General features: G+C 40.7%; 1 protein-coding gene across 1 annotated transcript; it reads right to left on the bottom strand.

Annotated features, from left to right (window-relative positions):
• Positions 1-3,794: 3,794 nt before the first annotated feature.
• Positions 3,795-12,218, bottom strand: opn8c (opsin 8, group member c). Its single transcript, XM_084954359.1, has 4 exons — positions 10,223-12,218; positions 8,733-9,026; positions 8,272-8,603; positions 3,795-5,040 (listed from the first exon to the last, which is right to left on the bottom strand). The coding sequence occupies exons 1-4, from the start codon at positions 10,323-10,325 to the stop codon at positions 4,543-4,545; spliced, it is 1,227 nt and encodes a 408-aa protein (XP_084810485.1). The 5' UTR covers positions 10,326-12,218; the 3' UTR covers positions 3,795-4,542.
• Between the last annotated feature and the right edge of the window lie 64 nt (positions 12,219-12,282).

Below are 12,282 nucleotides of genomic sequence, written 5' to 3'. Positions count from 1 at the left end.
CCATAATAGTGAAGTGGAAGAAAAATAATGCTTGGTGTTCAAAAAGTTTCACGAATAAAAGGCCCCTCATCCCCTAGCCCTAATTACTGGCGATGTAACACTAACTGAATTCTGTTGGGCTGTTTCTACCACCTTCGCACATCTACAGACTGCAGACTCAGACTTTTTTGCAAAATAGCTCCAGTGCAGTCAAATTAGATGCAGGGTGTCTGTGAACAGCAATTTTCAAGTCTTGCCACAGATGCTCAACAGGATTTAAGTCGGGCTGTATGTTTAAGGTCAAACCTCCTCCACATTCTCAAGTCTTTTGCAGCCTTTAATAGGTTTTCTTCCAGGTTTGCCCCGTGTTTACATCCATTCATCTTTCCATCAGCTCTGAGCAGCTTCCCTTTCCCTGCAGGAGAAAAGTGTGCCCACAGCATGATGCTGCCACCACTATGTTTTACAGCTGGGATTGTGTTTTCAAATCAATGTACAGTTTTGCATAAAGGCCCAAAGATTCAATTTTGGTCTCATCTGACCAGGGCACCTTTGCTGTGTCCCCTTCATGGCTTGTGGCAGACTTCTTATGGCTTTCTTTCAACAACGGCCTCCGTCTTGACGCTCTTCTATAACAGCCAGATTTGGGGAGTCCAGATTTTCCCACCTGTCAATCTCTGCAGCTCCTCTAGAGTTAACGTGGGCCTCTTGGCTGCTTCTCTGATTAACGCTTTTTGATTGGCCTGCCAGGTTACTGTAGGTGGACTGCCATATCTTAGTGTGAAAAGCTTGAGATATGGTTTTGCACTTTTTTCCTATGTACTGTATGCTAACAGCCCCGTTCACTTTAGTTTGCTTTCTTTTTTCATTTTGCCCTCACTCAGCACTGATATCTCAAACCTTTCTACTATGGGTCACAGACAGAAATCTCTTTATTACACCTGTCCTGCAAGAAAACACAGATTCCAGAAACTCCAGAATTAATTTATCAGCAGGGAAACATTCACACAAACAAACAAACAGGACCTTTGCCTTTCTGTAAAAATTTTGAGCTGGCCACGATCCTGGAGGACTCTGTTTAGTCTTGTTTGGAAAAGTTTCCATGCAGTTATCAACAGCTCAGCATGAGGCCAATTCAGAGGAGGCCTCTGTTTTCATGACTGGTTTGATCTTTCCTGTCTGCTGGCAGTGATGGGCTTGTTCTAAGAATGTACTAATTTAGTCCATTTAAAAGGTTTTACAGTTTATTGGGGGTTTTTTTAATGGTATAAATTGTGAATACATGTGTAAGAGTATCAAATTCAAATCAAATTAAAAGTAATACATGATTGATGATGTGTTTAAATATACTAGTGTGCAAAAATGATTAAATACAGAAACAGAATGTACGAAAAAGAAACAAAAACAGTAGATTGGAGCAAAGACGGGACTATATATGAGCACACTGAGGTGAAATTAAACCAAAACAACACACAGAAATATAACCATCCATCCATTTTCTTAAATGCTTCAATTGAGGGTCACAGGTGGGCTGGATTCGTACACCCTGGACAGGTCGTCAGTCGTCAGAGATGATAACATTCATACTTAAGGCCACTTTAGAATCACCAATTAACCTAACAAGCCTGCATTTGAAGTACCTGGAGAGAGCCGGGCAGTGGATTCGAACCCACGACCTTGTTGGTGTGAGTCAACAGTGCTAACCACTGCAACAAAGAGCAAATGATTAACACAGAGGTGCGACGACATTTAAACGAAGGCAGAGAGAGAAACACATGAAAGCCAACAAATATAAGCAAGTGCATTGCACAAAGCTATGATAGCTAAGCATTCAAAGCATTTTCTGGTGAGTGTTTGGCGTCGTTGTAATATTTCAGATGAAGACTAGCGAGATGCAATTAAGCTCTCCTGCTGATTTGGATGATGAGGGGAAACACTGAGCTGCTTTGTGGCTCATCAATGCGGCCTATTGTCAAGAGAGGTTACATCATCGCCAGCACATAAACAAAGACCGACTTCACATCTCACTGCTCATCTTCAAAGACCTTTGATAGAAACACAGAGTCCAGGATTTTGGTGCTTTGGTACACTAAGACAGAAATGTCGCCCTCTTGGTCACGTTCAGTCCGTTTGTTTTTCCTGTGCATGTGTGTGTAAAGCGCCTTGAGGCGACTTTTGTTGTGATTTGGCGCTATATAAATAAAATTGAATTGAATTGAATTGAATTGTTTGTGTATGCATGTAACTTCACACACACACACAATCTGTGGGAAACTGTTTGGCGGCCTGCACAAGCATCAAGCGTCAAAGCCTCTGCAAAAAGCTTGATTAGCATACCTGCAAGCTGATCGTGCATGACTTTGATAATTATCTTTTTTTTTTATAGAAGCAGTAACTGTTTTTAGACCATTCTGTGAGACGGGAACAAACTGTAAACAGCAAACAGTTGCTCATTTACACTGGAAGGTCAATGTGTATCCTCTCATAGCTCAGCTTTTGCGCTACAGGAAATAATACATCTGCTGTGCTTCACTATGCTGTGAAATTTCAGTTGTTTAGAGATACATTTACACAAAAATCAAGGCACCACAAGTCATTTGAGGAAGTGCCTCTATAAGCTTTCTAAACCCCAGGAGCTCTAGACAAATCATTTAGCCACTGATCACCATTTCAGAAGCTATTAAGTTATTAGACGAGCATTAAAACAGGAGACGAAGCCTCGCATTTCTGCTCTGTGAGGAAACTTTATTGCTTTGGTTCATGCAGCTGTTGAACCCTCAGACAGCTGCATGGTCTGAATAAAAATGCGTGAATCCTGAGAGATTTTGAAAATAATTACAATGAGAATAGACCGGTTTGGAGCCTTTTTCTCAGTTAAGATGGATCTGGTCTTGTATTAATGTTTCTCATTAATTTCCAGACACTTCAGCTACACTTAAATGTGAATGAATAAGCATGATAATGAGATAATGAGATAATAAAATGTCAAGGAAGGGTGCGTTTATTTTAAATATGCGACACGAATGGCGTCACTGAAGATCAGATCATGTTTAGTATTTAGTTTGCGCTCTTTGGGCTTTAGGTAGGGCTTCTGTGAGGATCAGACTCGGACTTTGAACCAGTAAATAATCATGTCTGGTTGGAGTTTTTCCATCTCATAACTTCCTAATATTTCTTTGTTGAACTGTTCCTTTGCTAAAGTCATCCCAGCCGTCTTATTCTTTGAGGTTATGGATTTTTCGCTCCTTCACACCAGTTCTTTTTAAAATAGTTGTCAAGGATTTTGTTGTTCATCTTTAAAGTAACCTTCTCACATGCTCCATTCACAGTTTTGTGGTCCAGTCTTTGTCAACCGATTTGAACAACAATTTTGATTTTTGTACTTCTGATCAATTATTGTGTTGTACTGCAGACGCACCGAGTCAGTCCCTTTTAAATTACTGATGGCACCCAATAATGATTACTTTTTATAATCAAGGCTTTGTTGTTGTTGTCATTCAGAGGTATTATTACATTTCCACACTGATGAAGTGATTTATTTATTTCAGAAGAAAATATTTAACTAAATAAAAAATAATTTAACTGGGTTTCCCCAGTTGTGATGAAATTTCGTGGCACAGTCTGGGCTGACAAATCATCACCGCTTTCCTCAGAAGTTAGCCGTTAGTGTGGCAACATAGGGATTAAAACACTGATGATGAATCATTTATATTAAGACGTGCCTAAAAAACCCACAACAATGGCCACTATGCCAAGAAACAATATTTCATAATGAAAAAGAAAAAAAAAAACAGGTTTTGAGTTGTTTTATAAGTTTATTAAAAATGAAACACTGAAATGTCCAAATTACATAAATGTTCAAAGACTGCAAGTCTCGTTTTAAAAAATGAAATTCCAGTGTCAAGCTGAATTCCAGTTCGTCTGACGCCTGTGAACAGTCCTCACATGCTTTCTCTCTGAGTCAAAGTATTTGGACACACACTGGTCGAAATAAGTTCTCACAGTCTCACACATAAGTTACAAAATCAGCAAATGCAGTACAGAGCCCACAAACGCATCACATGCAGGCAAGTTATTGTTTGAAAAAGAGGACAGCGACAAAGATACATTCACTGATTGTGTGTGAGTGTGTGTTCAAAACGTAGTCGTGCAGAACGGGCAGACTGGTCGCAGCTTTTCTCAAGAGCTGCTCATCCAAATAACATGAGTCAAGAAACAAGAGACAAAAGAGCAAAAAAAAAAATATCTGTACAGTTTAATGTGGTTTTTACCTCTTCAGCTTTCTTTACGATAAGTTAAGACCACATAGATGATGACATTTGGTAAAAGTTTCTTACTGTAAAACTTCCCCAACACACACAGAGTGGTGCAGGCTGCGGCGACTGCAGGGGAAACACTGGCAACACAGAATTAGCCCAAATATGTGAACTGCTCATCTCGGTGAACTCAAATGCAACACTACGCGGTACCCTGGCCCACGTGGGTTAGACTAATGGTTGTTGGGATACATGATGAAGTCAGTAATTTCTCAAACATTAGTGCAATGACTCCTAATTAATTTGTTTATATAGAGATAGGCATGGAGGCCCCGGCAGGTTTGTTATTGGAGATGGTGGAGGCTTTCTTCGATGTGGAGCCCCAGCAGGTGTACACCAGCCTGTCGTGGTTGTTGCTGCTCTGCAGTACTTTGCGTTTATGTTTGCTTTGAGTTCCATCCTGAGACGAGCCCAATTTATTCTTTTGGCTGGATCCTTGTTCCTGGAGCTGAATATGGATGGGGTTTGGGGCCTGATGGGCTGTGGTAACGTGGACCCCGACTCGGTTTCCTCCCAGCTTGTGGTAGGTTGAGAGAAGCAGTCGGTGGAGCTCCCGCTGGAAAGTCTTGTTGAAGTAGAAGTAGATGAATGGGTTGTAGATGTGGGAGCTTTTGGCGAAGAGGGCGGGAAACACGAAACCCTCCAGAGCCATGTACTGGTGCTCCTTGTGGAAAATGAAAAGGAAGGACACGACAGCGTAGGGAGCCCAGGCAATTACAAAACCCAAACTGATGCAGAAAAACATCTGGAAGGGGAAGCGACAGAGTAGAGAGGGTAAGTTAGTACACTGGAAACTAATCAGAGACCTGATGAATCATCTCTGACACACAGATAACTTGTTTCCTATGAAACGATCCATTTTCAAACAAAGCAAAGATCATGTGGTGCAGCAGACTGAATATTTCATGTCTACACTTTCCTAGTAACGGATCTCGTACGGTCATGTGAATATTGACGTGTTCAGGAAAAAATTATGGCACTAATTCTATTTTTAAAGTGACACGAGTTTCTTTTAAATATAACAATATTTTTGTTATTTTTACCTTCACTTTATGTTTTCCATCTCGTGAGGTTGGAATGAACCCATTTCCGTTCCCTTAAATATTAATAGAAAAAACATAACAGAGGCAACGCCTCCCTACAACCTCTTGGTCATCTGGGGCCTCACACTGTGTTCTGGGCCTCGTGGGCTCTCTCCTGGTACTCTGGATTTCTTGAATTTTTTTCAAGGTCAGCTTTGACCTCGGGTGCTAATAGTGAAGGTCAAGGTCAAATGCTTAACCAACCTAGGTACTCGTATCCCCCAAGGTTTAGATTGTTGTAAAATACGAAGACAATCGATAAAAAACTGTGAGTAATATAAAGTTGGTTTGTTGTGACCTGGAGGGGATTTTCAGCAAATTTAAATCAGCTTGAGCTGTTATTGGTATCTACCATCACAAAGAAATGTGAAATCCTGTGGACAGTAGAGTGCTAACAAACAGACAAATAGACAAACGGAACTGATTACATCCTCCCTTCCATTCAGAGGAAGAATACATCGATTGATGTGGCTGAAATGTATCTGTGATAAACTGCAGGAGAGTCAAACATTCAAAATCAACGGTTCTACAGACAAAAGACAAGTCAAGTATAAAGTGTGACTCAACTTGGAGAGACAAGAGGCTCAAATGTTTAGTTCTGAGATAACGCTGGAGGCTCTTCTTCCAGCTTCAAAGTCTCTAACAGATACATGTCATTATCAGCTTTGTTCAAAACCCTGTTACATACCAAGATATGCTGTTGCCTTAAAACTCCAAGAAGAACTAAGTTTAGATCCGATCTCCAACCACAATAAAAATGCACAGAGGGGTAAATGAAAGCAATGAGTAATGACCAGAGATGGGCAGTAACGCGTTGCTGTAATCTGATTACTTTTTTCAAGTAACGAGTAAAGTAAGGGATTACTATTGCAAAAACGGTAATTAGATTACCGTTACTTTGCCGTAGGAACGCTGCGTTACTGCGTTACTAAAACCGTGATTTTTTTTTGCAAGAATGTCTCATGACCGTGACGTGAGAGAGTGCGACGTTCGTGACAACAGCTGTGTGCAGATCAACAATGGATCATATATCGAGTGCGGGAGAGAGTATGAGCATGCAGCGTTTAAAGCGTGGAAGTATTGACCTTACTTTGAGTTTGATTCCATAAAAAATTACAAAAACATTAGTGTCCGTTGTGCGTGGGAAGAAAACTTCTTTTTACACCGAAACCCCCCCTAAACAAGTCCGAGTGCGCAACGACGTAATGGGAAATTCACAGAGAAACTCGCGGATTATTCAACTGACCGCTGCGGCACACCTGCACCAGAGCACACCTCCGCCTACGCCACTCCTGCTATACAGGTGAAAATAGAGCAACAGGACCGCTGAGTCTTTGATTTTATTTATTTTCTGCTGTGTTTTACTTGCATCTATTTGAAAGACTGAGTGTAAAAACAAAAAATATTTTATTTCATGTGCTGGAATGTGCAGAAAATAGGTTTAAATGTTAAACTAATTTCTTCAAGTCAGAGAATGGTGCATATAATTTAATTTTTGCTTGATGCATAAAGTTAAAAGCTTAAAACTAATAAAACAAGTTTTAAAAAGAGACTTTTCCATTTGATTACATTTTGTATGATGGATTATGCAGAAAAAGTAGAATTGGGCTGACAGATCTATCGCTTTAGCACCTATTCAGGTTGTAAATCGTGTTTTTAAAATGTAACTAAGTAACTAAGTAACTAAGTAATTAATTACTTTTGAAAATAAGTAATCAGTAAAGTAACGGGATTACTTTTTGGGGAAGTAATCAGTAATTAGTTACTGATTACTTTTTTCAAGTAACTTGACCAACACTGGTAATGACTGATGAGTAAAAGATGTGAATGCCTGTACGACCTTCACAATGCATTAGTACTGTGATACTTCTATAACTGATAAAGTCTGATCTAATGCCACGAGGTCAAAGTGAGAATTTTACAGAGAAAGGTTCGAAATTATAAAAGCTCCAAAACTTAAAGAAAGATGCTTCATTGCTTTCTTTATTACCTCCTTTAAGATACACTGGACCATCCCATATGAAAGGAAAGGAGATATAACTGGCAACTAGCATGTAAATACTAATTATTAGCCTGGTTTTCATTTAATGCCATACCCTGCTGTTGTAATATTCATGATTCACACCCAGCCTGGTTTGCTGCAGGCTTCTTCCTGTCAGGAGGGACGTCTTCCTTCCCACTGTCACCAGCTGCTATTATATTGCAGGGTTTTTACTTTGCAAGATAAAGCATCTTGAGATAACTCTATAAAGACAGTTTATTTAACTGTAATTCTTATAAAGTTTTTTATCTTGTGTGCAGAACATAGTTTTACATGTAAATGAAAAAAAATCTCTAATCTCTCTGGATCATCTGCCTCCATCTCCATCCTGCCTCTAGCATCCTCCTCTGTTACACCTCTGCACATCCTGCATCACTACATTCTTGAATCTTCTCTGTGGTGTTTCTCTTTTCCTCCTGCGTGCCACCTCCTTATTCAATATCCTTTGCTGCATGGTCACTTAATCATTTCCCCAGTGGGAAGGGAATAGACAACATGAGCTGAGCTCAATATGAAAAGCATCTGGTTTCACTTTATAGGCTAGTATATATTAATTTTTCTTTAAAATTACAGCTGTGGTATTTGAGTGATGTTTTTCACGGGATATTTGGGTTGTTCTCTTTCATATGACCTGACTAGTTTGGTGTAGTTACCTGATGATGAGGTCAAGGATCAGTTATCAGGAAGAGACACGGGTGGTCATTTTTGGGCCTATTCGACCACTGATGGAGAATTTCCTGTTGGTGTGCACTGAGCAGCAAATCCGAGCGCTGCCTGGACTGGATTCTCTCAACATTCTCAGTTCATGTGTGTTTGTCAAGTCTGCAGAGATAATGTAAAGACTGAAGCTCACCATGGAGAGCCGCTTCTCAGCGCGGCGCAGGTTGTTGCGGATGCCCCTAGCAGACAGCGAGTAGGAGAAGCGGGACACCTTGTAGAGGATCCTGCACTGTGACACCACAATGAGGAGGACGGGAACCAGTGTGAAACAGGCAAAGGAGCAGATGACATAGAAGGCATCCTTGGCGGAGGTGTGATAACCCCGCCAGGCGATTGTGCAGGACAGTCCGTAAGGCTCAGGGACGTACTCGCCCCAGCCGAACAGAGGGAAGCTGGACCACACTGTAGCAACCAGCCAGATAGCACAGCACAAGAGGCGGATGTTGGTTCCTTTCAGCCACACAGCTAGAGCAAGAAGGCAAAAAAAGGATAGAGACTGCAAGGGATTGGGGGCATTTGGGACATGAGTTACATGAAACTACTACTACTACTCTTAGCATCAAATTCTTATTAACTAACAACAACAGTCCTCACCATAAGCTAAGCTGTAGCAGGTCTTTAGGTAGCGGATGATGCTGATGGCAGTGATGGTGAACATGCCGCACAAGCCGAAGATGTAGCAGCCGAAGCCGTAGTAAACGCACGTGATGTTTTCTCCCAGCCAGGCGTGGTGGAAGGAGGACAGGATGGCGAGCGGGTAGAAGCAGATGCAGCAGAGGAAGTCGACAACAGCCAGGTTGACGCACAGCAGCTCCGAGCCCACCATCTTCTTCCTCCTGAGGTAACAGATCACCAGCACCAGCCCATTCCCCATTACAGAGAGCAGAGCTGCACCGGGAAGAAGGTCAGAAGGAAACTGCTGCATTAGTTTAGTATTTGGCCTCTTTGGAAGCAACACTATTTTTATAATTGCTATGACCAAAATGTTAGCAAACATTTAGAAAGGTTTTGAGACAAAGCAAAAAACTTTTACATATTTTATACCTTCAAAAGGGCATCATTATTACTTTAAAGCGAGTGTATCACATGGAAAATGTTCCCATCAGATATGCCAATGTCAGTTTTACTTAAATAGCACATTTAATTGCAGATAATGTCAATGTTGTTTAATATAAAGATAAAAACAGTCTCACAATGATGCCTCAAGACAATTTAAAAAAGCAATGTAAAAGTATATATAAAAATAAAATACAACACACTTAAACTCTTAATGCCGAGGGTATCATATTTGATAACTGAGGTTTTCTGACTACATCAGTGTGATTTGTTTTCCCCTGAAAAAACAAAATAAATTCCACAAAACTCACATAAGCAAATACATTTTGATTTTTTCAGCCAAGATTCCTGTTTTGATCACTGTGTTTCAAGGATACGGGTAATAAATAGGAACAATTTTATTTGTTCTTGACTTTTTGGAGCAGCAACAAATATTTCCCTCTTATTTTGAGATATCCAGCTGTTAATATGAGTGTTGCTCATTAGTTTGAGAATCACCTGATGTCGGCAGATGTTGTATACTTGTGTGGAAAATCTAAGAAAACCATCTTTAGCAGAATAACCTTCTTATGGGCGCTTTGCACTATTTGCCCAGCAGTCTGACATGCTAGGAGTTCATTTTTAGTTCGTACATATCAAAGTGAGAGCCACCATGCAGAATAACTGGAGGCAAACCGAGCACACATTTATATGAGTGACAATACAATACAGGTTAAATCCTTACTTATAGTTACTGCTATTGCAATGCACACCTTCAGCGCTCCTAGTCAAGTGTAACTAGTTTAATGAGCGACTGAGCCCTGCAGACAAATAAAAGTCAAATATAAGATCTGAGAAGTTCACTGAAAACGAACCAATGGAAAGAAAAGGAAAATGAAATGATTAAAGTTTAACTACTTTATATTTAGTGGAAATTAAAGCACTTTTTATAACTTAAAGGTGTGAATGAACCTTATTAAAAAAATAGTCAACAGCATTTTTGTTTTCCAGGTAAACCAGAAATAGAGAGAACAGATAACTGAGCATACCGATGGAGAAGATGGCCAGTCCCACGCATATGTCAGTAGCTGGGGTCAGTTTGGAGGTGAAGGCGGAGGTGGTCCAGTTTCCATCAGAGGAGTTCAGAGGCATCGGTCGCTGCTGCTGGTGTTGCTGATGCTGCAGTGGCTGAAATCCAGTCCTGTCTGTCAAAGGGAGATGAGGCTGACTTTCTTTTATGCACGGGGTCCTGTCGCCATGGTAACTCAAGTGCGTGATGTCCGTCAAATACACTGAGGATGGGGATCCAGGAGCTCTATAGACAAGGACGCTATAAGGACTTTGGCTTAACTTGCAAATGCCACCACAATATCGCCAACAGCCTGGGCTTTAACAGCCTAACCAGCAATTTTTTCATTTATTCTAAGGTATTATAGTTTAGTTTATTTTTAATCCTGCAATATTACGATTCCTCAACATTTTGTTGACTTCAACTTAAAAACCACATCAGAGAGCCAGAAACTGCAGTTCCTCCAGCGGCCAGTTGAGGCTGGGTCTATAAGCGAGTCAGACTTCCACATTAAAAACAGAGATTAGATGAACTTTTCACAGCGTGGTACAAAGACTGGTTTTCATTCTTTGTGGCTTATTTCTTCCCTCACAATAACTATAGAGAAGGTGGTGTTTTATAACTGAAGGTGGCATGGCTGCTTTCATTTCCATGTGTGCTGACACACACCTGTAGGTGGATCATCGTAAGCTGTGTTTATGCTGTGGTTCCTTTTGAAGCATTTTTAATGGGAGTTTTTTTGACTAATATAGACCATCTGGGACATTAATGATTCTTTTTTGGTGAGTGAATATTAAGTGTTTTAGTAGTCTGGTGCATTAGTCACCCTCTCATCCAAATATGGCACTTCTGGTCTCAAAAGACCAACATGTCACCATGCAGAGGTCAGAAACTGATAGGTGACGTCTAGAGATCTCAAAAACCTACACATGGCTCAGTGTGTGAGACCAATGCACAAAATTTTATTTGCTAAGCTTTTCGGAAGATTAAGTGGATTACATGCAAGTGTACACTCCTGAAAGCTGCGTTGCAAAACCTGTTAAAACTACGACCTGCTGTTTCAGCTGCTAAACGGAGATTCACTTGTAGTTCATCTTTTTGAGCCACACATTTCTTGGGAGACGTGTCCGTCACCTCATTTTAATATGTAGACATGGTGAAGATGGCATGCTGAAGTTCAAACTGAGCATCAGAATTGGGAACAAAAGTGATATAAGTGACTTGTATGGTTGTTGTCAGACAGCCTGCCTCAGACAACCATCTTTAGGCTTCACAGAGGATGGCCTAAAAAAATGAAGACATCCAGTGAGCAGCATTTCTCTGGGTGAAGATACCTTGTTGACGTCAGAGGAAAATGGCCAGACTGCTTTGAAGTGAGGAAAACTGAGTAACCCAAATAACCACTCATTACATCCAAGATGTGCAGAAGATGTGCAGAAGAGCATCTCTGAATGCACGATACGTCAAGTCTTGATGCAGATGGTGATTGCAGCAGGAGTGACACCCGGTGTGGGTTTCCTGTTTCAAGAAAAGGAAACTGAACTACAGTTCACATGGGCAACACAGAATTGGATAAATGCAAGCATGAAAGCATGGATCCATCAAGCCTTGTATCAACTGTTGATGGCGTAATAGTGGGGGGTTCATTTGTATGTCGGAGGCTACCTGGTTATTGTTGTTGACCCTGTCCATCCCTTTATGACCTCGGTGCAATCATGTTCTGATGCCTGCTTCACAAAGGTTAGAACAAACTTCTGCTGATTTCATGAGCCCTTCAAACCAAAAACCAAGTATTTAAAACTTAATGATTCAGATAATTGATCTACATTTGAAAATCCTTAATTTTATGCTAAGTTCCCATGTATTTTCACTCCTGTGCAGCAATGTTGGTATAATAGCACCACATCAGGGCTGGTTCTGGTCCCCGAGCTGCACAATAGGAAGCATAATAATCATCACTGTTGCTTATGGCAGGTCGAGGCACCATCTGCTGACCTCTATGAAGAACTGCAATAAAGCAAAAAAGTCAAAGGAGGAAAA

The sequence above is a fragment of the Perissodus microlepis genome, chromosome 15, assembly GCF_051167445.1.
Source record: "Perissodus microlepis isolate ML-2025 ecotype Zambia chromosome 15, ASM5116744v1, whole genome shotgun sequence".
NCBI classification, from domain to species: Eukaryota; Metazoa; Chordata; class Actinopteri; order Cichliformes; family Cichlidae; genus Perissodus; species Perissodus microlepis.
Note: the sequence above shows the minus strand (reverse complement) of the source record. Positions and strands in the feature narration are given on the sequence as shown.